Source organism: Cucurbita pepo, chromosome 9 (assembly GCF_057944985.1).
Source record: "Cucurbita pepo subsp. pepo isolate OVF chromosome 9, ASM5794498v1, whole genome shotgun sequence".
Lineage (NCBI taxonomy): Eukaryota > Viridiplantae > Streptophyta > Magnoliopsida > Cucurbitales > Cucurbitaceae > Cucurbita > Cucurbita pepo.
In genome coordinates this window covers 898,976-921,459 of record NC_141806.1, presented here as the reverse complement: position 1 = coordinate 921,459, position 22,484 = coordinate 898,976, and the positions used below count along the sequence as shown (strand labels likewise).

Genomic DNA, 22,484 nt, shown 5'->3' with positions numbered 1-22,484 from the left:
TTCTTTGTCACGTTTGAATTTGTACTGTGAGAGTGTGAGAGATACATTTGTAAGTTACAGTGATTAGCTACTATCCGTAGATGTAGGTGGGTTTTTTCTCTCCGAATGTAAGAGTTCAAGCTCACCGCTAGTGGATATTATCCACTTTGACCCGTTACATATCGCTATCGGCCTCATAGTTTTAAAACGCGTCTATTAGGGTGAGGTTTTCACACCTTTGTAAGGAATGCTTCGTTCCCCTCTCCAATTGATGTGGGATCTCACAATCCAGTCCTACCACTTGGGGGCCAACGTCCTCGTTGGCATATTGCCCAGTGTTTGACTATGATATCATTTGTAATACTCCAAGCCCATCGATAGCAAATATTGTCCGCTTTGGCCTGTTACGCGTGGCCGCTATTCTCACATTTTTAAAATGCGTCTATAAGGAGAGGTTTCCACACCCTTATAAGGAATGTTTCGTTTTCCTCTCCAACCGATATAGAATCTCACAATCCACCCCTTTTGGGAGCCAGCGTCTTCGCTGGCACACTGTCCGGTGTCTGGCTTCGATACCATTTTTAATAGCTCAAACCCACTGCTAGCAGATATTGTCTGCTTTGGCTTGTTATGTATTACCACCAACCTTATGATTATAAAACGTGTCTGTTAGGGAGAGAAGTTTTCACACCCTTATAAGGAATGTTTCGTTCTCATTTCCAACCAATATGAGATCTCACAATCCACCTTTCTTGGAGGCCAGCGTCGTCACTGGCACACCTCCAGTGTAACGACCCAGATCCACCGCTAGCAGATATTGTTTTCTTTGGGCTTTCCCCTTCGGGCTTCCCCTCAAGATTTTAAAACGCGTCTACTAGGGAAATATTTCCACACTCTTATAGATGGTGGTTTGTTCTCCTGCCCAACCAATATGGAACATCACACCTAGTGTCTGGTTCTAATATTATATATATAACCGTCTAAATTCACTATTAATAGATATTATCTGCTTTACTAACGAAAGAAGAAAGAATAAATTTATTGGGGATGATGAGGTGGGGTTACAGGAGAGATGAGGGAAGATGTTTGGATGTAATTATTAGCAATTGATAGAAGAGTTGAATGAAATTAAAAAGTGACATATTGAATTTAAATAACCCGACAACCTCTGCATTCCCTTCTGGTCTGGGCATCCATGCTCTCTGCTGTATGAATATTCCAGTGTTCCACGCACCAGATTAGCTTCATACACCCTTCTTCTAGTTTGAGGCCCAACAACATCCTCTCAAGCTCCATGGACTTCAACCTAAATGACACCACTCAAATTGGGCCTATCATGTCACTGCCCCTTTTACCCGTTTATGTTTAGAGATGTTTATTTATCTCGTGAGGTTCGTGGGAACTCACTTAACTTACATGGTTACGGCTGTGGCAGAGATATCATATTCGAAGTTAAATCAAATCTACTCATAAATAATGCAACCAAACCAAGTATGGATACGGTAACATAAAAATAAGGTCTATTTTCTAGAGCAATAATACGAAACTCTTAACATTTTGAATCCATAATGTATGCATACTCTAAAGTTGAAAATTATCGGTAATTGATTCAATAAGCTTCAAACTTCTGAACTTTCTAAACATGAAACACTAGTCATAGTAAGGGCAATGAAAAACTATGGGAGGAATTAAGAGACCCAAATGCTATGATATCAAAGCATCGGCCTTAGGTTTTGTAGACATTTAGTGTATAGAGTATAGTATCTCTGTGATTCAAGCTACCGACACGCCCCACTGCGACCAGGTAAGTTCACTTATCTTTGAGGTGTAGGAAAAGTGCTTCTTTTGTTCGGACACAACGAAAATGTGGTATTAATTCTTATTCCCCGTCTGTTGACGGATAATGACGCCTAAGAGAAGAGGAGTTTATCTCGGCCTTCGTCCCAAAAGGGGTAGGAGGAGGGTCGACGAAGGCTCAATGATTCCAAACCCCAAGGTGGAGCAGCACCCACCTACGGAGGAGGCTAGAGAGTTGACCCCAGATGAGGATTGGGCGCCGCCACGAGTGCCACCACCTAGGAGAGGCCGGAGAAGGGCCACGTCCCCACAACGAAACTGTAGACAACCAAGTTAGCTCGCTTCACTTGAGTAGTGTGAATAGTGTCACATAAACCTCCACTTCTCTCTCTGCTCCATACTATACCGTCGAGACTGTACTCCGATACTGAGCTCATTGAGCTAGGCTGAGCTGGACAGAGTAGTGCGATTCGCGCCCCGACCTAGTGAGGATAGCTAAGGGGTCTCCTGAACAAGACCGCTAAGACGTAAAAACCCATCCCTGAGCGGGGGAACATGGGACCACGTAGGATGATCTATTAGATGACCATATCGATTCAAATCCAATCATACTGTCCCCTCAGTTATACTTTTAAGGTCGCGTCTCATCTCAGGACACTGATCATTCACTGCATAAGAGGGCAAGCAACCTAAGTGGTAGAAAACAACGAGTTGGAGCCTAGTCCGCACTCCCTCGAAGCTAGAGAAAAGGTTGTGGATACTTACTAAAATAAGAATGCGAAAAAAAACCTACAAATAAGTTGTTTATTGAATGTTTTTATACTCTTCTTTTTTAGGAGAATGATGTCACTGATCGAGGCGGGAGAGCATTCATGAGTCCTCAAGTCATATAGGAGTGTCCTGGAATGTCTGTACATGTCATGCATAGTTACATCATACATTTTATACCCCACGAACTTCTTTTATGAAATGATATTTCAGTCATACTATATAGAATCATCACATTAGTTTATAGGTAACTTTCGCCTAACTTAGAACTCATAATATATGCATACTCTAAAGTTGAAAATTATCGGTAGTCGATTCAATAAGCTTCAAACTCGTAAACGAACCTGAACTTAGCCGTGGTAAAGGGAAAGAAAAACCATGAGGGAGCAAGTGAGAGAGCCATGCAGTCTGAGCCCAAGTATTGGGTTGTGTCGGTCTGGAAGGTAACTGAAGAGATGGAAACCGTAGGCCCAGAAATGGGCAGGTTGGTGGTGGTAGGCTCATTAAGACATCATTGACATGACATGGGCCTTCATAGTTAACAATACATCCTGACCCATTACATCTTTTCAGCAAGGACTGGCAGTGACAAGCGAGGAGTATGTGACGTCTATTATAAAAGTCATGAAAAGCGTTGGTGAAATGGTAATAATGCCTAAGATTTCATGCAACTCTGCAGTTTGCAGTGAAAAAGAGAAGGCCAACCCCATCACTTCCCAACTTTTCTTAACTTCACCCCGTTACCAGAAGAGACCTATTTCTGGGACCTTCAGAACAAAAGCAAATCATTTTGTTTGACAGACATGAATTCAGCTTCAACATAGTCGAAGAGGAGAACAAAACATCTTTTATATAAGTGTGGAAACTTCTTTCTAGCCGGCGTGTTTTAAAAACCTTGAGGGGAGGCCAAAAGAGAAAGTTCAAAGAGGACAATATCTACTAGCGGTGGGCTTGGACCGTTACAAATAGTATCAGAGCTCGACATTGGACGGTGTGCTAACGAGGACGATGGCCTCCAATGGAAGTGGATTGTGAGATTCCACATCAGTTGTGGAGAAGAACGAAACACCCTTTATAAGGGTGAGAAACCTCCCCCTAGTGGACGTGTTTTAAAAGTTTTGAGGGAAAGCTCAAAGAGGACAATATCTACTAGTAGTGGGCTTTGGCCGTTACAAATGGTATCAAAGCTAGACATCGTGCGGTAAGCCAGCGAGGATGCAGATTGGAGAAGGGAACGAGTGAATTGTGAGATCCCATATCGGTGGAGGAGGAAAACGAAACACCCTTTGTAAAGGTGTGGAAAAGGGGGTGGATTGTGAGATCCCAGATCAGTTGAGGAGGAGAACGAAACACCTTTTATAAAGGGTGTGGAAACCTGCAGCGAGGACGCTGGGCCACGAAGGGGAGTGAATTGTGAGATCCCATATCAGTTGAGGAGGAAAACGAAACACCCTTTATAAGGGTGTGGATTGTGAGATCACAGATCAGTTGAGGAGGAGAACGGAACACCCTTTATAAGGGTGTGGAAAGCTCTCACTAGCAGACTCATTTTAAAAACCTTGAATAGAATCCCGAAAGAAAAAATCTAAAGAAGACAATATCTGCTAGCAGTAGACTTGGACGGTTACAATAGTAGCTCTGCCCCAATCAAAAACCTCTTTCAATCATATAAATATGCATGGAAATACACGAGTTTTAACAGCCAAAAGTGCTAAAATGAAGAGATTAAAGCATAGAATGAATTGGGTTAAAAAAGAAACAAAAAAATAAGAAGAAAGTGAGTTACTTTAGGTGTTAGGGGCTATGAGGGTGACAGGAAGGGGAAAATGTATGCTTAATTTGGTAGCCCCCCATGAAGCAAAGCTTGGTGGCAATGCAGACTCGGGCAGAGAAAAAGGAAAGGAATAATTGGATTTGGAAGAAGTGAAGGTAGCTGAGATCTTGCCAGCTTGTTCATTCCACACTTTTGACCATGTTTCAGGCTTTGTCTATCATCTCACTTCTTCACAACCAAAATAAATTAAAATAAAAATTGCATCTTTATATAAAGATGATAAAGAGATTTCCCCATTTTTCTTCTTTCTTTCTCTTTGGAACTTACAGCTCCTGCAACAAGAACATGGCTGGGGCTGGGGCTGGGGCTGGGGCTGGCCTGCCCTCAGCAGCCCCCTTAATGAGACATTAATGAACACTAATCCTACTGTAATGTATGTAGTGGTGGAGCAGTGTGGCCTATGTTTAAGACATGATTACAAAGCTTTAATATGAATGGCGGGGTTTGATATTGTGTTGATTATTGGAAAAAGTCTAAACTTTGGATGTTTGAATACAAATTTGTGTGTCCACAAACATCTAGAGTTATATAAATGGTGAAATGTCTTTTTCTTGGGACATTAATGAACAGTGAAATGAAAGTGGGAATGATTGGCTGACATAGCTCATCCCCTACGTCCAAAGGTTACTTAACCGCGTTTTGGTCACCATTTACACTTTAACGAGAGTGATCTTGAGTAAATGATAACTAAGAAAGTCTCAAAAGAAATGAAAGTTACTACATGTATCACTCAATCCTACGAACTTCAGGGTTAAACGTGCTTTACTTATGACAATTCTATATTGGGTGATCTCTTAGGAATTTTCTTGGGATACATGTGAGTGGAAAATAAAACATGTTGGAAAGACTCGTGTTGGTTAATGAGAATAGTTTTCAGGGTTAAGAAGTGAGGAGTAGATAACATGACTATGTCGCAAGAGAATGTCGATCTCCGGGAGAAATGGCATAGGATTCCCAAAGCTTGTGTGTGTATAGAAAATGTAAGAATGATCTTAAAAAGGTGGCGCCAATATCCAAGACTTGGGGTGCCCACATTGTTGGAATCCCAAAGCAACACAACCCCTACATACACATAAAGCTAAATAGGGATGAAATTATGTTTCCATGACTCTCTCATCTCTCATCCACACGTGGGACCTTTCTTTTTTTCCCCTTTTTTTACCATCATGGGATCCGCCTAGGTATATTTTGTCCCATACCCATCAATAAAAATCCCTCCTTTCTTCATTTCCCTACAAATTAAACACAAAAACTTTACCTTGTTCTTCTCGAATTTGAAATCCATATTCGACTCCTAATCCATTGTTAGCAGAAATTGTCCGCTTTAGTTCGTTACGTATCGCCGTCAGTCTCACGGTTTTAAAACGAGTCTATTGGGGAGAGACTTCTACCCTTATAAGGAATGTTTTGTTCCCCTCTACAACCAACGTGTGATCTCACAATACACCCTCCTTGAGGCCAGTGTCTTGGTTGGCACACTGTCTAGTGTCTGGCTCTGATACCATTTGTAACAGCCCAAAAGCCCACCACTATCAGATATTGTCCATTTTGGCCCGTTACGTATCACCATCAGCCTCACGATTTTAAAACGCTTAAGGAGAGGTTTCCACGCCCTTATAAGAAATGTTTAGTTCTCCTCTCCAACCAATGTGAGATCTCACACTACCCTTTGCTTCTAAACGTGAATACAATCTCCATAGACCAACACAAGTCCTATCAGTATTCTATGTCCTCACTCACATGCATTTTAAGACAATTCTAAAGAGATCACTCAACATAGAATTGTTTAAAGCAAAGTATGTTTATCCTTGGAGTTCTTATGATTGAGCTAAAGTTTTTCTTAGCTATCATGGGTCGCTCTCATTCGAACGTGATCCCAATTCATTCGTGGACGCCCCATTTACTCAGGTGTCACAAAAAATGTCCGTTTTTTTTTTATTCATGCACGTCCAAGAGAGATTAGAATTCAAAACATGGACAAAGAAAGATTAGTTTTTTATTTAAAAAGGGAGATGGGTTAAGGATAATATAAATAAGCAAATAGAAAGGAAATGTAGAAAGTTGTTTTGTACTCTTCCATTTGCTTTTGTTTTTATGTTTTTTCTTTCTTTCTTTCTTCTTTACTTGTAGGGTAAGAGGCTCTCCTTTTCAGCCTGCTTTTGTGACCTTAACACCAAGTTTTGAACTCAAGTTAGCAGCCCACAAACACACAATCATTAGAGGAGCGCCATACCAAAACAATAAAACAAGAAAAAAAGACTTGAACAATGGTTAGGACTCTCCACAACGGTGGTATTGTCCACTTTGAACATAAGCTCACATAAGCTCTCATGACTTTGCTTTGGGCTTCCCCAAAATGTCTCGAGAAGATGTATTGTTTACTTATAAACTCAGGATCATTCTTAAATTACCGAACGTGAGACTACCTCCGATAAAAGGACCAAAATTTAGGTGATAAAGTAGTGGTAGAGATGGACCATTTTGGTTGGCTTTTCGGAAAGAAACATCAAGACCAGACACTCTTACAGGAAAACATCGTTTGACTGTCGATGTCTCTTTCACCTTGTGAGGTTGGTTGCCTCTTGAAAACGCCATTAACTTGTAAAACCATGTTTGTTCTAAAATCTACGCTGATTAAGGGAAATGCACGTTTTTCTTTAATGATTCTAGACAATTCTCCCTCTTTTTTTCTTTCATTTTGACTTTGATATGCATTAAACATGCTTTTGTTTTTGCTTTTTCTTTGATTTCTTCCCTAACATTGATCGAGATAAGAGTATGCTCGAGTTTGAGTAGATAAATAACTGTAACGGTCTTAGGCCACTACTAGTAGATATTGTTCGCTTTGGCCTGTTACGTATCGCTGTCAGCCTCATGATTCTAAAACGTGTCTGTTAGGAAGATGTTTCTTTACTTTTATAAGAAATGTTTCGTTCCCCTCTTCAACTGATATGAGATCTCACAAGGGGTCAGCGTCCTCCTTGGTACACCGCCCGGGGAGAGGTTTCCATACATTTATAAGAAATGTTTCGTTTTCCTCTCCAACCGATGTGGAATATCACAATCCACCCTCAGGGTCCAGCGTCTTCCCTACCACACTGTCCAATATCTGACTCTGATACCATTTGTATCAGTCTGAGGCCACCATTAGTAGATATTGTTCGTTTTGACCCGTTACCTATCGTCATCAACCTCATGATCTTAAAAGGCGTCTACTAATGAGAGAGTTCCACTCTTTTACAAGGAATGTTTCGTTCTCGTATTCAACTAACCTGAGATCTCTTTATTTGAGAAAACATTCGTTGGGATGCGAATATAATCTAAAATTGAGATAAATTCACGATTGATATAAGTTTTGGAATAGATTAGAAACTAAAAGCTTTGGGATTGATATTAAAAACCAAACCCCTTTGCAAAAGGAAAGCATAAACCACATTGTTACCCAAAAGTAACAAAAAGGAGCCAATTTTGTCAAAAGATTCAACCAATACATCTCAAATTTTGTTTGTTATATATATAATTTATAAAGATAATGATATGATTAAAGACAAAGTAAACCCAACCCTAATCTCATGATATTAGATTTTGTCATATATTTGGTTTGATTAGCATTTGAAGAAAGATTTAATATCCATTTCATGCAGCTTTAAACAAAAGTCAATACACATTTCATAAGACAAATCACCAATTCAATAGCTATGAGTATACAACCAAAGATATTAGGACCCAACTTTGGTGATATATTGCCAAAACCCTTCTTCTTCTTCTTCAACTTTTGTGTTGTTTTGATGTGTGGAAGTGATTAGGGTTTGGTAAGAGGAATTTGGAATAGACCCATTTGAGTATTTTAAGTTTCTAATCATTCCTAATACCCATTCTTTTTGTTTAAAATTGGACCCAAAAAGAAGGAGAAGATGATGATTATGATCATGGGAAGGTAAGATGATCACAAGCCCCACATCTATCTTATCACTTACTTCAATCTCTTTCGGAACTTGGGCCTCCTCTTCACTCTCCACCCTCCACTTAATCCCAAATTAATCGTAATATAATCCTACGTCGATGGGAGAAGAGATAAGCTTGGGGTATTACAAATAGTATTAGAGCCAGATATTAGACGATGTACGACGTTGGCCCTAAGGGAGTGGATTGTGAGATCCCACATCGGTTGGAAAGTTGTGGGTTTTAGCTGTTATAAATGGATCAGAGCCAGACATCGGGTGGTGTGCCAATAAGAACACTGGGCTCCACGTCGGTTGGAGAAACAGTAAGCTTGGGTTGTTATACTGTGAGATCTTATCTCGGCTGGAGAGGGAAACGAAACATTCCTTATAAGGGTGTGAAAACTTCTCCCTAGTAGACACGTTTTAAAACCATGAGACTGACAACGGTACGTAACTGGCCGAAATAGACAATATCAGAGGTGGGGTTGGACTGTTACAAATGGTATAAGAGTCAGTCACTGAACGGTGCGAGACACTGATCGGAGTAGGGATAGACCCTCTCCATACTAGACGAGTTTTAAAACCATGAGGCTGACAGCCATACATAACGGACCAAAGTAGACAATATTTATTAGTGGTGGGGTTGGACTGTTACAAATGGTATCAAAGTTAGTCACTGAACAGTGTGAGACACCGATCGAAGTAGGGATAGACCCTTTTCATAGTAGACGCATTTTAAAACCGTGAGGTTAACAGCGATACATAACGGACCAAAGCAGACAATATTTACTAGTGGTGGGTTAAACTATTACAAATGGTATTAGAGTTAGTCACCAAACGGTACGAGATACTGATCGAGGTAGGGATAGACTCTCTCCACAGTAGACGCATTTTAAAACCGTGAGGTTAACCGCGATACATAACGGATCAAAGCAGACAATATTTACTAGTGGTGGGCTTAAACTATTACAAAGGGTATTAGAGTTAGTCACCAAACGGTACGAGATACTGATCGAGGTAGGGATAGACTCTCTCCACAGTAGACGCATTTTAAAACCGTAAGGCTGACGACGATACATAACGAGGCAAAACGAACAATAAAGAATGGGAGAAAAGTAGAAGGTATAATAAAGACGAGAAAAAGGAGATGTAATTGAGAAATGTTTAGGGGAATTACTTAGTAAAAGATTAGATGTGCAAATTAAGGTATTTATTGGGGTCCATATACCATATGCATTTTTGTCAATAATATGAGTAACGCGCTTCCAAATTTAATTATTATATTAAACCAATTCAAATACTAAAAATAAATAAATTAATTAAAGTTTTCTTAGACTAGGGCCTGCCTTTAATAATGCATATGAGCAAACGTTGTTTTCACTTTAAATTAAATTATATAATTTTTCTAAATATTTAAAAGAATTTGGGAATTAAATTAATATTATAGTTAGATAATAACAAAAGTTAGGTTGGATTTGAGTTTCAAAATTTTCAATCTAAATAATAAATCTAATTTAATCAATTCATAAAATAAGTAAATTGGGTTACATCAAGTCATTTATTTAAATTTTTATAATAAAAATAAAAATAAATTATTAATATCTAAAACATCTATTTATATTTTTATTAAATTAAGATTTGCCATTTAATTATAATATATTATTTAAAAAATTTAATATATTTTTTAAATTTATGAACCAATTTTATTCCTAAAGTTTAATATTAGAAATCACACACTTTTTACTTATAAATTCATGTTTTTTTTTTCAATTAAAGAACGTAACTACTCCTTACAATAATTTTTGAACATATAATTAATTTAAATAAATTCGTACGTCTAGATATTTATAACTATAAAGTATTTGGCATTTGATGGGTGTTGGTGGGACAAATATCACCGACCCCTCACAATTACTCTTATTCATATTTCCCTTTATAATTCTCCATCAATCCTTTTTTTTTTTTTTTTTTTTTTTTTTTTTTTTTTTTATTTAATTTTTCCCTTTCCATTAAATATAACTTTTCTAAATATATATATATATATATATATATATATATATATATATATATTATATTGTGGAGATTCCCCCATTAAAAGCATAAATTTGTGTATGTTACTCAAATGGCATATTTCTGTCTTGTCAATATGTCTTCTTTCAACTTCCATTCTCCCTTTTCCTTATTTCTTCAAATTTCTTTTTAAATTATTTTTGTTTTACTTTTCGATTTAATCAAAAGCCCACAGACAATTTTCATATTCTTTATAAAAAATGTTCCGTTTACTTCTACAACTGATATGTGGTCTTGTCTCATCTTGATCCTGTCTCGTTGCGTGAATTATAAAAACTAAATGATAACAAAATTAGTTTATAATTTAACCCATCTTACAAAGTAATTTTTTTTTATTGTTTTAATTTTCCATGTATTAAGATATATAATTTTTTTTTTTTTTTTATTGTCATGGATTGTATGTGATTTTAAAATAATAAAAAAAATTTAAAAGCATGTTTAAACTTTCGTAAAAGAAATTTAAAGCTAAAACTAGAAAGTAATTATATTTTAGAGGTAAAAATTATTATAATTTTTTTTCTTTTTTTGAAAAAATAAAAAAGATTGAAGGAAATGCAATTACTCTTTTTAGGCGGGATGCCTCGCTGTCACGAGGGTTTGTGTAAAGGATAGGGTTATGTGGGGTCCACCACATTAAATATTTCAAAATATACAGTTTTTCCTCCACGTGGCAGTTCTTCATCTTGTCCACCTAGGATGATCAAGACAAAAGTGCTTGGATATATTATTTTCATCATAAAATTATAAGTTTTTTTTTTATAAAAAATATTAGGATTTTAATAAACTAAAAAAAAACTAAAAAATTAAAAATAATTTTGACGTCTCACTCTATCCCATAAATATTAAATTTAAAAAAAATCAGACTTCCTCTTAATATCTCCTAGCACAGCTCTTCTATTTGTTATATTTTTCAACTACGTGTTAGAATTGGTCGGCTGCGTGAGACCCGATCGAGTTCGATGCCTAAACATCAACAAATATATACAAATAATAGAGTTAGGTTTCTATCACTTCAAATTGGTGGGGTTTTCTTCCATTACCCAAATTTCTTAATTGACATATAAAATTATTAGATTTTTTAAAGTAAGAAATGATTTTATTAATTTTAATATTTATTTCTATAAATATATATTTGGAATTACTTTTACTCATATTTTGGGCACACATCTATTAATGTCACCCTCCATTCAAAATTTCAAAAATTCAAATATATTCCATTAATTATTTACACACAAAATAAATTTAAAGAGAAAAATAAATAAATAAATAAATGAGCACTCTCACTCTCACTCTCACAAAAATCATGTGTCCACTACTTTACTACTTTGGAAAATATTAAATTTTGTGAGAGAATTTATTTTAATTTTTATTATTTTAAATTAATTTGGTAAATATCTAATTCAATATACCCAATTATTATTTTGAAATTTAAATTCTAAATTTATTCATTTTAACTTTATCATGTTTTCTAAAGTGGATTTAAACTTTATCAAATTTCTTAATAATATGATGCTAATTCCTTTTTAATCTATTTTTGTTTGATTGAGTTATGCATGATGATGACATGGATGCATGCATACATACATACATACATGCATGCATGAGATTTAATTAAATAAATAAATAAATAAAGGGTTTGTCAGTCCACCATCCTATCCCCACATGGAATTCAGCGTTCTTTTTCAAACTTCTCTTCATACCCGCGCACTCGCCAAGAGTCCGTTGTTTCAATTTATTATTATTATTTATTTATTTTTTTAATTTAATTTTCCATTTTTTTTTCTCTCTCTATATGAATTTAAAATCCATGTTCTTGTTTTTCTAGAGAGAGAGAGACAAACAGAACAGAATACCTCGTTCTGTCTCATTTCAATCTTCCATGTCTCTTTCTTCTTCTTCTTCTTGATTTCAAACTTGCAGAAACCGATTTCTTTCTTCAATTCATAGATCTCTACCTTCCTCTTCTTAATCACTGCTTCTTGGATTACGAGGTGCAAGATTACGATCACAATCGCTGTGTTTGTTTTGTTTTGATTCAGGCTTCTCATTTTGTAGTTCTGATTGGATTGGATTCGTGATTGATCGTGTTGCTTTGTCCTCGTGATCCATGGCGGTTCTGTTTGTTTGATTCAGATACTAGCTGTATAGTGAAGAAATTAAAGTGTTTAGGGAAAAAAAAGAAGGTCAGAATCCGAGGCGATTTCGAGGATCGCTTTCTACTAGAAATTGCTGTTCCGTTTCGGAACCCAACAGTGACCTGTATCCGTAAAGATTAAAGGAAAGGGGACTTTGCAGTTTCTTATCCCTTTCTTTTTTATATGCCTTAGAAAGGCTTGCTTGCCTTTAGCATGCTACTTGGATAAAAGGGGAGGAGCGCCTAAGAGACACTGTTTATTGTAATTAATAAAAGCAAATGCAGGACACAAAGAAGAAGCTCACCACTGAAGATTCCAAGAAGAAGGAACGGCACATCGTTTCCTGGACTCAACAGGTTTCCATTTCTTTCCCCGTTCTCTGTTTCACTTTTTGATTCTTGTAGAGATCCTTTTGGCTGTGGTTTCTGATATGGGTTCTTGGAGTTTCAGGAGGATGATATTCTCCGAGAGCAGATTAATCAACATGGAACAGAGAAGTATGAACTCTCTCTCTTTCTCTCATTGATTCTGTGTTTATCTTCTTCTTCTTCCTTGTTAATCTGATTGATTGTTGATGTAATCGACTGTGCAGTTGGGCAATCATTGCGTCAAAATTCAAGGATAAAACAACAAGACAGTGCAGAAGAAGGTAATTCAAATGATGAAAATCATGGTAACATACCTGATTCAAACAGTTGTTGTTTACTTCTGGGTTCATCGAGTTTCACTGATATGTATGGCATATGGGAATTTGCGTTTCAGATGGTACACATACTTGAATTCTGATTTTAAGAAAGGGGGTTGGTCTCCGGAAGAGGATTTGCTTCTATGCGAGGTGATTCTTCCCCCAACTTGTAAGAACAGAGAATCCATAATAGGGATATAAACATTGTCTGTAATCACTGTCATATTAAGCTCAAACTCTACTCTAAACCTTTTGAGTATTCCCTGTCATTGGATGCCCTGAATCTAATAAATTAGCCTGGTCTACAGGCGCAGAAGATATTTGGGAATAGATGGACAGAGATAGCAAAGGTGGTGTCAGGCAGGTATAGAACTTTCACTTTCCAGTTCTCTTGTTGCAGTTATATTTTTTACCGCAAAGTCGACCGAACATTTATATGTCGATTTCACTGATGCAGAACGGACAATGCAGTGAAGAATCGGTTTACGACACTGTGTAAAAAGAGAGCCAAATATGAAGCATTAGCTAAAGAGAACTCAAGTTCCTTCATCAATCACAACAACAAAAGGGTCCTAGTACAGAAGGGGAGTGATAATGTTTCATCAGAAACTCCTCAGCTGGTTAAGAGGATAAGGTAGAATTTGTATACAAGATGTCTAAATAGAAATAAGAAGGAAAAACTGCTTCACAGCAAAGAATTAATTATTCCGCAATTGACTGTTTAGGAGAGCACACATATCTGATACAACAGAAGGTTGCTCACTCGAGGATGAATCAGAAAACCGACCGAGAGCTCCATTTGCGGTACTGGTTGATAATGTCCACAGTGTCGATAATTTGCCAGCTCAACTTCCCATGAACAATGCCCAGGAGGGTCTAAATACTAGTAAGTCACTACAAACAACCTTCACATCATACAGACAAGGAATAGCATTTCTACTAGTCATTCCTTCGCATGCTTTGTTTGTGCATCCTTTGGTTTCACTTCTGGGCTCATGATATTGGGTTTAACCGTTTCATATCTCTAACACAAGCAGCTCAAGGTAACAAGAGTCAAGGATCCTTTATCAAGAAGGATGATCCAAAGGTAGCTGCTTTAACACAACAAGCAGAACTACTCAGTTCACTCGCATTGACGGTCAACTCGGAGAATACAGACCAGAGTCTTGAAAATGCTTGGAAGGTGAGTAATATTATGGCTACTTTGTCCATCAACTACTCCTGAATTATGTATATCTGCTAAACTACATGCTCAAAAGATTGGAAACTTCTCAAAGATGTCTGATATTTTCATTCATATAGTAGTTTTTCTTATTCCTTGAGTCCACTAAATATGAATCAGATTCTCCAAGATTTCCTCCGTCGAAGCAAAGAAAATGACATACCCAAATATGCAACTCCGGATATCGACTTTCAAGTGGAAGATATTAAAGGTTTAGTGGAGGATTTAAGGAGTAGCAATGATGGTAGCCAATGGAGGTAACAAAAACATGCATACTATAATTTTCAGATTGAAGCTACTTATTATTTGTGGCCTTATCAACTTCACTGCTCGCAGACAACCCAATCTCCACGAGTCTCCTGGCAGTTCAGAATACAGTACTGGATCAACAATAGTATCCCAAGCAGTTGAGGAAAAAATAGATCAAAGCCGACCTGAGATAGGGACTCATCATCAAGAGGCTCAAAATAATATTGGTGAATCTGAGAAAGAAATACTTCTGAAGACAACGCTAGAGCGAGGTAATGAATAAGTTCTTACATTGGTTATAGATGCCATTAATTTTTCCCATGATATGCTGCTAAGAAGATACAATGTTTTACTGCTGCAGAGGCTTTCAAATGTTGCAATGAACGAAAAAAGGATTCCATTACCTCTTCCTTTTCAAGCTCAGAATTCAGTTCCCCCATGCATGTAATTCCAATTTTTAGATCCTTGGCAGCTGGAATACCTAGCCCACAGTTCTCTGAGAGTGTAAGTGACCTTTACATTTTGTTTTTACTGTGCTAATAAAATAAAACCAGTCAAGTGATTGTTTCTGGATTATAGAAAAGGCAGCTTCTGTAATAAACAGTGGTCGTATAACCTATCATAGAAGTACTGCAGTTCTTTAAAAGTTCAAATTCATAAATAGACAGGTTTCAATTAGTATTCAATTAGGTTTTGCGAACACGAATTACATGGGTCAAATTAAGCTACCATGTAGACATAGACAGATAATTCTCTGGCTTTCTCTTTGCATCTGGAATTATATGCATTTTATGGCTACCTCTCATTTGTTTTGTGCTGTTTGCTTTTCTTTTTCAGGAAAGGAGTTTTCTTCTTAAAACACTGGGAGTGGAGTCACCTTCCCTTAACCCTAGTGTTAATCATTCACAACCACCACCCTGCAAAAGAGCCCTTCTCCAAAGTCTATAAAACCTCTCTAATTAGTCTTTTCCTTTGAATTAAGTTCCATTGGTTTGCAGCCATTCCGGCCTAGAATTTTTCATAGTGGCATGTTGATATCTGCATTCCATGACTCGTGTCTAGAATACTATGGAGGATTCAGACACATCGGAACACATATAACCGCGTGTTCCACATTCTTTTTTTCTTTTCTCTCCCTAGGTGGGGTTTCTCTAATAGTAACATCCAAACCAGTGTGCTTGGTGTATCATTTTTTTCTTCTTTCCAGTTCTTTGCAATGTGATTTTGGTGTCCCAGTTTTTGTAGCTTGATTTCCCACATGTACATAACCTCTAGATACATTTGTAGACATTCAGAGAGTAAGCATGCTCTGGCCGCAAGCTTACTACCCTCCAAACAAAAAGTGATCGAGGGAAGCAGAAAGCAAAAAGAAGAAGACAAAAAAAAAAAAAAAAAAAAAAAAACTAATGTAAACAGGTAGAGGATAACCAGTTGGGATGGTTTCCTGTATACTTTTTTTTTTTTTTTTTTGGTGTGCAGAGGTATAGAATCAGTATTTTTTTTTTGTTCCTTACCTGATTTTTGATGTAACAAACATAAATATGATTTGAATGGAATGTGTTTTGTTGTTGGTGTGCATTCATCGCTCTACCTTGCTTTCTCTTCTCCAAATGTCCCTGAAATTTTTGACAGAATAGCAGACCCAGTAAGTAATTGCAAGAGTTCAAATACTTTGGCCCCAGGGAAGGGGAATAAGACAGAGAGAAGGTACAAGGAGTGGATTTAGTGAGCTTACCTCAGTTCTCGGGCTCTGCTGAAAAAGACTGAAAATTGAAGCTCAGAGGGAGAAGGGTGTGTTAAATTGAGGTGGTGGTGGTGGCCGCCAGTCGCGGTAGAGGACAAAGTATAGTTATGAGGAAAGTCAAAAAGTGGAAAGTAAAAGAGGAGGGAACTCCCTACAAAATAAAGGCCCACTTATTGCTATCAACTTTCTCGAGGAACAAGGCCAATATTTGAATTTTTGTTTCCAGAAAAGTGGAAGGATCATCAACGTTTCTCGCTCACCTTCGTTTATCCATGATAATTGATTGAATTCATGTAAGTGTTAACCTTAATTCAACCATCTGAAGCTAGAAATCGATGAAACACAACAAGATTTCAACAATTTAGCACTTTTCAAGATTCTAGTAATTCATTCTCTTAGAAAAAAAAAGAAAAATCAGTTATAGGTTCGAGGAGGGGACTTCCACTGGTCACCTCCAAGGCCTGATTATACAAAAGTAAAAGAAAAGGGAGAGTCAAAACTTTGTTCATATGACTTCCAATGCGCTCTATAAAACATGATGCCCCTCTAATTCAAGGACCATTGAACTTTGCTTACACTGTAATTCCTAGTTAGGTGGTCTTTCTCTTTCTCTGCAACTTTTGCAGCTTCCTCCACTTGAGGTAGATTTGATATGATAGCCCAGAGAAGACCATTACAACGCAGCCCCACTGCTTCGATGACAGGGGATTTCCACTGAGCATAGAGGACACCACGATGCTGACAAACTTGCGAGTTGTGGTAATGGTGGTATTAGCAAGGGAACCGAATCGACTTATTGTTAGGAAGATAAAATTTTGGCCTACTGCTCCACAGAGACAATACAGAAGAATGTCCCACGCTGCCTCGGGATGCTGTCTACAGAATTCTATGGCATGATATCCAGTGCCATTCGGCCACCCAAACATATAAATCATGTTATATATTGTACCCCAAAGATTCATTCCCAACATTATGTCCCATGCACTTGTTTTTGGGTACCTGCAGAATCGATGATGATTATTAAATGACCATTACTGTAATCATTACTGATTTAAATATACTGTTGAACAGCATAAAGCTTCCAAGTTCTGGACTAAATTGCATTTATTTCCAAGAATAGCATTGCATCTTTTAGGCCACCGAGAATGGAAATGTCAAATACATGATAATCTTTAACATTATGAATTCGTATAAACACTAATCGTGTACGAGAAAAGAAGACTAACAAAGAGAGAATTGTAAAAAATGAAATTCTCACCTTGTTGAAATGGAATCTTGAGTGGCATTCGTGAAACCATCAAATGCAAGGTTCAGGAAGCAGAGTCCATATCCAAGTGGTGCATTGGGATGTGCCAACTTGCTAATAGTCTTTGAGCTAGTCTGGAATTAACAAAATTTTAAACATAGAACACAAAGAGAACGAGAAGTAGGAAGATTTGAAACGGAAAAAACCTTTAAGAGTGCAAATGTAGACACTCCTCCAGCAACTAAAAATGTACAAAGATACTCCGGAAGTGTGTACTTAATACCATAAATTAGCGTTCCCATCAGCATCACTGCACAAACAAAATAAAAAGCATTCAGATTAAGAACGTACATAGGTCAAAAATTCCTCAGATTAAACCATTGAAGTCCTATTATTCATAACCTCTTTCTCCTTGATTTTTTTTTTTTTTTTTTTTTTTTTTTTTTTTTTTTTTATTTATTTACCATGGAACAGATAATATACAATCCTCATATTTAAGTGGAGTAAAACATATAATTATGAAGATCTCGTTGTTTTCTGACCTGGAATCATTTTTGATGACTTTGCCAGGACCTGCAGAAATTGACAACATACTTAGTTAGCTAAAATAAACTATCACTCATTAGTTCGACTTTTTATTCCAATCTAGCGAAGACATTTTAGTTGCCGCACACTATTTATTTAGTAATCACACACATCCTAATCATGAAGTATCATTTATATCTCCTTGCTCGCGTTGGTTTATAATCAAGGAAATCTTGATTGATTAAAGTTAGAAAATTACAGAAGCATAAAAGAATATGAAGGAATAAGGGAATGATTTGAAACATGCCTGGGCAGGATAACTTATGTACTTCAAAGCTTCAATCCCCATAGCTGGTCCAATCGTATTCGTAATACCAGCACTCCAGTAAGTCCACCAAGGTGCACCAACAGTGCTACGACTGGACCAGAGCTTTATCACTGTTTATGATACACACAAATCTTAGTTCTTATGTCCACAGCTAAAATTTGTTTTTTTATGCGGTATGCCAAGGGAAGATACAGAATAGAATAAGAATGGTAGAAAGTTGAGCCAAGAGAAACTCACTTATATATGACCATATTAAACAGACAACGTTTTGTGCCAAGTTAAGGAAGGAAAGGTGTTCAAATCTCTTTCCGTCGGAACCAAAGCGCTTAGTAGACCTAAATAGAAATGAGAAATTACTTAGAATCGTCAAAATGGACTTAAACCCATTGGTGAGGAAAGCAAGAACAACGAGCATTTGCATTCCTCAAGAACGTGACTTTTCCGGAGAGAAAAAGGGTTCCTCAAGATCAAGTTCAAAGAAAAACAGTAGGTAGAACCACTACTAATCCTCAAATCAATTTATTTCCATTCCAACATTTTCTGATACATACATGATTGAAGCCAAATGATAAGCATTGATCCGAACTACTGTTAAATGGCAACAATATATGGCAAAGAAAGCCGGAAGGAATTACATAAGGAATAAATGGCAACATCCAATTCCATGGAAGAGTTCTTCAGATTTCCCTAGATAAATGGCATTAGTGTTCGCATGTAAATCCAAAAGAATCAAGACACTTTCCAAGAAAGAACACAAACGAGAAAGCCTAATATGAAAACAAAGTTTATGCTCCATCAAAATCCTCGGGAAAACATCAACAGTAGAAACTCGCTAAAAAGAATAATGCTATATAATCAAATGATAATAAAGAAAACAAACTTACAGAGTCTCCTGAAGAACACCTTGATAAATGTAAGCAGACCAAATCCCGGCGACGCAAAAGGCGAGCACGAGCACGCGGCGTAATCCGCTGCCATGAGCTTCCATTCTCAGCCCTTGATGTCGCCGGAGAAATTAGATCGACAAAAAGAATACGAAATTGCAGAGATACGCAAAGAGAAAGAAGGGCGAAGAAACGAATCGGAGAAGAAATTAACTGCCAAAATGCCCCTTTCACGAAGGATATAAAAGGTCGAAACGTCAGATATTGGAGATATTCCACGTGGAAGATTTCTATTGGATTGATGACATAATGTCGCGGCTCTGATTGGCTGAATCGACGCAGATCTTTTAAACGGAACGGATGGGACAACGACCAATGCTCGACTTGGCGCCGTTAGCGGCGTGGACTTCCAATGGCGCGTAATCGGCTACGGATTGCTGCCTGCTGGAAGAAGACCACTACTACGTATCTTTTACGATAAGACGTTTCAGCTTTTAATTAACTTAACGACATGTCGTTTAGCCCAAAACGGTACGTTTTTACCTTTTTTAGGTTTTTTTTCTTTTAGGAAAAATCAATTTATATTCGTAAATTCCTAAAATTTCCTAAATTAATCAATTTAAATTGTTGAAGTATTAAACTATTTTGAAGTATATAATAAAGAGAATTTCATTTAATAATTATATATTTAATTCTTAAGTTAAATCGCATTCTAAATCTTAATGTTTCTAAGTGTATTCATATGACTCGATAATCCGATCAACTCAAACTATCTAAGTCAAACCATAAAGATTGAGTTGGATTGAATTTTTGAAAAACTGAATAATTCGGGTCGGTTCGCGAGTTGACATTTTTTGTTAAGTCAACCTAACTAACCCGAAAATAGGGTTACATTCAACCCAACCCTACTTTACTCTTGAAAGCTTTTAAGAGTTGTTTGAAAAACCAAACAATTCGTCGCGAGTTGTTTAGGTCAATTCAATTCATGTACACTCTTAAAAGTTACCAACAAGAGGATTAGTGTACATAAAAAATGGAAAAGTATCAAAATGACACCCGGAGTTCTCCCAAACACTTCAATAGGAAACGGAAGAGCCCTAATGAAATGTCCTGGAGAACTCTAGAAGACACTCGATGTTTGAATATGGTACCATACTCATGATCAATGATCATAAACTGGGTATTTATATGCCTATGAAGTTCAGTTCATAGCTCCATATGGTCGTGTTTGTGTTCTTCATTCAACCCGTTGTGAATCCATACGCGAATTCCGGAAATATAAGAGAGAAAGGAAGAGAATATTGTGGAAGGAACATTTCCCACAACTTCCCTTTTTGATTCTCTCAAATGGATTAGATTCTATGTGAGAATCTAACCTCGTCCAAATGAAGATAATATTGTCGATTTTCAACCAAAGTTTTACTTTGAATTGCACTCACAAGATGCTTAATACTCGTGAAAAATGTTGCTATTTACCTATTAAGGTAGGATTTGAAAGTTCATATCAGAGATGATGCTTGTAGACGGAGAAACTATTTCAATCCTTATTCACGCGAAAATCTTCACCACAGATTTGTAAGTATTAGGTTCTTCCAAAAAAAAAAAAAAATCCAATATATATATATATATAAATAAATAAAGTGAGCGAGTTCAGACAAAACATGAATTTGGGTAAGTAAGGACGGGAAATTAGCAGGGACAAGACCTTGTCCTATTTAGCTAACGAATAAAATCTCTCCAATCTCTCCGTTATTTCTCATTTAAAGGGAGATTCAACAAGTCTCGTTAAATGAACTCGTTCATATGCTTACGAGAAATTGTATAGGCTTATTAGAAGCTTTTATTGAAATGGTTTGAGACTATACAATATATTTCAATTTTTAGCATCATCTCGATCTCTCAATAACTTTTAAAAAACTTTATTATTAGTATCATCCTTTGATTAATACGATCAGCGTCATCTTAATCAACAATAATACACGTTTAACAAGACTTGTCTTCCTCTCTTGTGACGAGAAATGCAAGTCAAACATCACCCTCTAAAATATTATTATGATGTGATACGACGTCTTCTAAATTTAGTTTTGAATGGTGAGATTCCACATCGGTTAGAGAACAAAATGAAACATCCCTCATAAGGGTATAAAATTCTCTTCCTAATAGACATGTTTTAAAATCGTGAAACTGACGACGATACATAATGAGTCAAACCAGATGATATCTACTAGCAATAAGATTGAATTGTTACATACACGTTATACAACCCAAAAATGTGTTTCTTATTTCTCGTTCCTATTTTTTTTTAATTTTTTTTTTAAATGTAAATAAAAATATTATTCATTGATCGTTGACATACAAATGTTTGTGTGATATAATTTTTTTTTATCATATTTATTTATTTACAATTGACAAAATTTAATTTGATATTAGAAAAAAAAAAAGATTAAAGATTTTAAAATAGGAAAATAATGTGAAAAACAAAGAAATTGGAGTATATATATCCATGAAAAAAACTTTAAATTGAATTTATTACTCCAAATTAATTACGTCATTAATTAGAATTAAATACTCTTAATTCCACAAATTGCCAAACACTTGAGAGTTTGGTTTATACGTAGGCTTTGGAAAATTAAGCATGAATATTAATATTTATTTATATTAAGTAATGATTTTTTAAATTTAAATTTTAATATTTAAATGGCAGAATTATATAAAAAGGAATAAAAACGTTAATATATACAGTATTTCATGTTCTAATTTAGAGTATATGCTTAGTATATTTTCAAAATGATTCTAGATTATTAAATATTGTACAATATTTAATTATTAAAAAAATTGACTTAAAAACTTTTTTTAAACAACATAACGAGATTATCCAAAAATTATCATAGTATAGGTGACACCCAAGTAAAGACGGGTACATGAATGAATCAAGGCTACGTCCAAATGAAGGCGATATACCACATTTGTTTTCTGTGGCTCAATCATAAAAACTCCAAAATTCAATGTGTTTTGCTTGGAGCATGCGGGAAGAATTCGTGTTACTCTGTGGAGATAGTCTTCACTCTTAATAA

At 36.3% G+C, this 22,484-nt stretch overlaps 2 protein-coding genes and 1 long non-coding RNA gene across 5 annotated transcripts; 1 reads left to right on the top strand and 2 right to left on the bottom strand.

The window, feature by feature from the left end:
* Positions 1-12,158: 12,158 nt before the first annotated feature.
* LOC111801523 (uncharacterized) lies at positions 12,159-12,972 on the bottom strand. Its single transcript, XR_002816150.2, has 2 exons — positions 12,832-12,972; positions 12,159-12,532 (listed from the first exon to the last, which is right to left on the bottom strand). It is a non-coding gene; the product is annotated as an uncharacterized LOC111801523 (long non-coding RNA).
* On the top strand, positions 12,527-16,261 carry LOC111801518 (transcription factor MYB124). The gene is made up of 12 exons (XM_023685538.2): positions 12,527-12,883; positions 12,978-13,024; positions 13,120-13,176; positions 13,290-13,362; positions 13,521-13,576; positions 13,670-13,846; positions 13,938-14,098; positions 14,250-14,395; positions 14,555-14,691; positions 14,771-14,955; positions 15,045-15,187; positions 15,521-16,261. Exons 1-12 carry the CDS (start codon positions 12,806-12,808, stop codon positions 15,629-15,631), a joined length of 1,371 nt encoding a protein of 456 aa, XP_023541306.1. The 5' UTR covers positions 12,527-12,805; the 3' UTR covers positions 15,632-16,261.
* A 498-nt stretch (positions 16,262-16,759) lies between these two features.
* LOC111801519 (UDP-galactose/UDP-glucose transporter 3) lies at positions 16,760-19,638 on the bottom strand. Of its 3 annotated transcripts, XM_023685540.2 has the most exons (8): positions 19,411-19,638; positions 18,764-18,861; positions 18,506-18,636; positions 18,216-18,246; positions 17,880-17,983; positions 17,686-17,807; positions 17,004-17,426; positions 16,760-16,888 (listed from the first exon to the last, which is right to left on the bottom strand). In XM_023685540.2, the coding sequence occupies exons 1-7, from the start codon at positions 19,512-19,514 to the stop codon at positions 17,018-17,020; spliced, it is 999 nt and encodes a 332-aa protein (XP_023541308.1). In that variant the 5' UTR covers positions 19,515-19,638; the 3' UTR covers positions 16,760-16,888; positions 17,004-17,017. The 3 variants fall into 3 exon arrangements, with proteins under 3 accessions (XP_023541308.1, XP_086983024.1, XP_023541309.1); XM_087126898.1 differs by having other exon boundaries at positions 16,760-17,426; positions 19,411-19,637; XM_023685541.2 differs by lacking the exon at positions 18,764-18,861 and having other exon boundaries at positions 16,760-17,426.
* Positions 19,639-22,484: the final 2,846 nt, after the last annotated feature.

Bases quoted from the DNA above. Each gene is read 5' to 3' on its own strand.
- LOC111801518 (XM_023685538.2), top strand. From the start codon at position 12,806: ATGCAGGACACAAAGAAGAAGCTCACCACTGAAGATTCCAAGAAGAAG. The intron at 13,847-13,937 runs GTAGAATTTGTA...TTGACTGTTTAG, and splicing joins CAGCTGGTTAAGAGGATAAG to GAGAGCACACATATCTGATA. The intron at 14,396-14,554 runs GTGAGTAATATT...AATATGAATCAG, and splicing joins GTCTTGAAAATGCTTGGAAG to ATTCTCCAAGATTTCCTCCG.
- LOC111801519 (XM_023685540.2), bottom strand. From the start codon at position 19,514: ATGGAAGCTCATGGCAGCGGATTACGCCGCGTGCTCGTGCTCGCCTTT. The intron at 18,862-19,410 runs GTAAGTTTGTTT...ATTTCTATTTAG, and splicing joins GGTGTTCTTCAGGAGACTCT to GTCTACTAAGCGCTTTGGTT. The intron at 18,637-18,763 runs GTGAGTTTCTCT...TATCATAAACAG, and splicing joins TTTAATATGGTCATATATAA to TGATAAAGCTCTGGTCCAGT.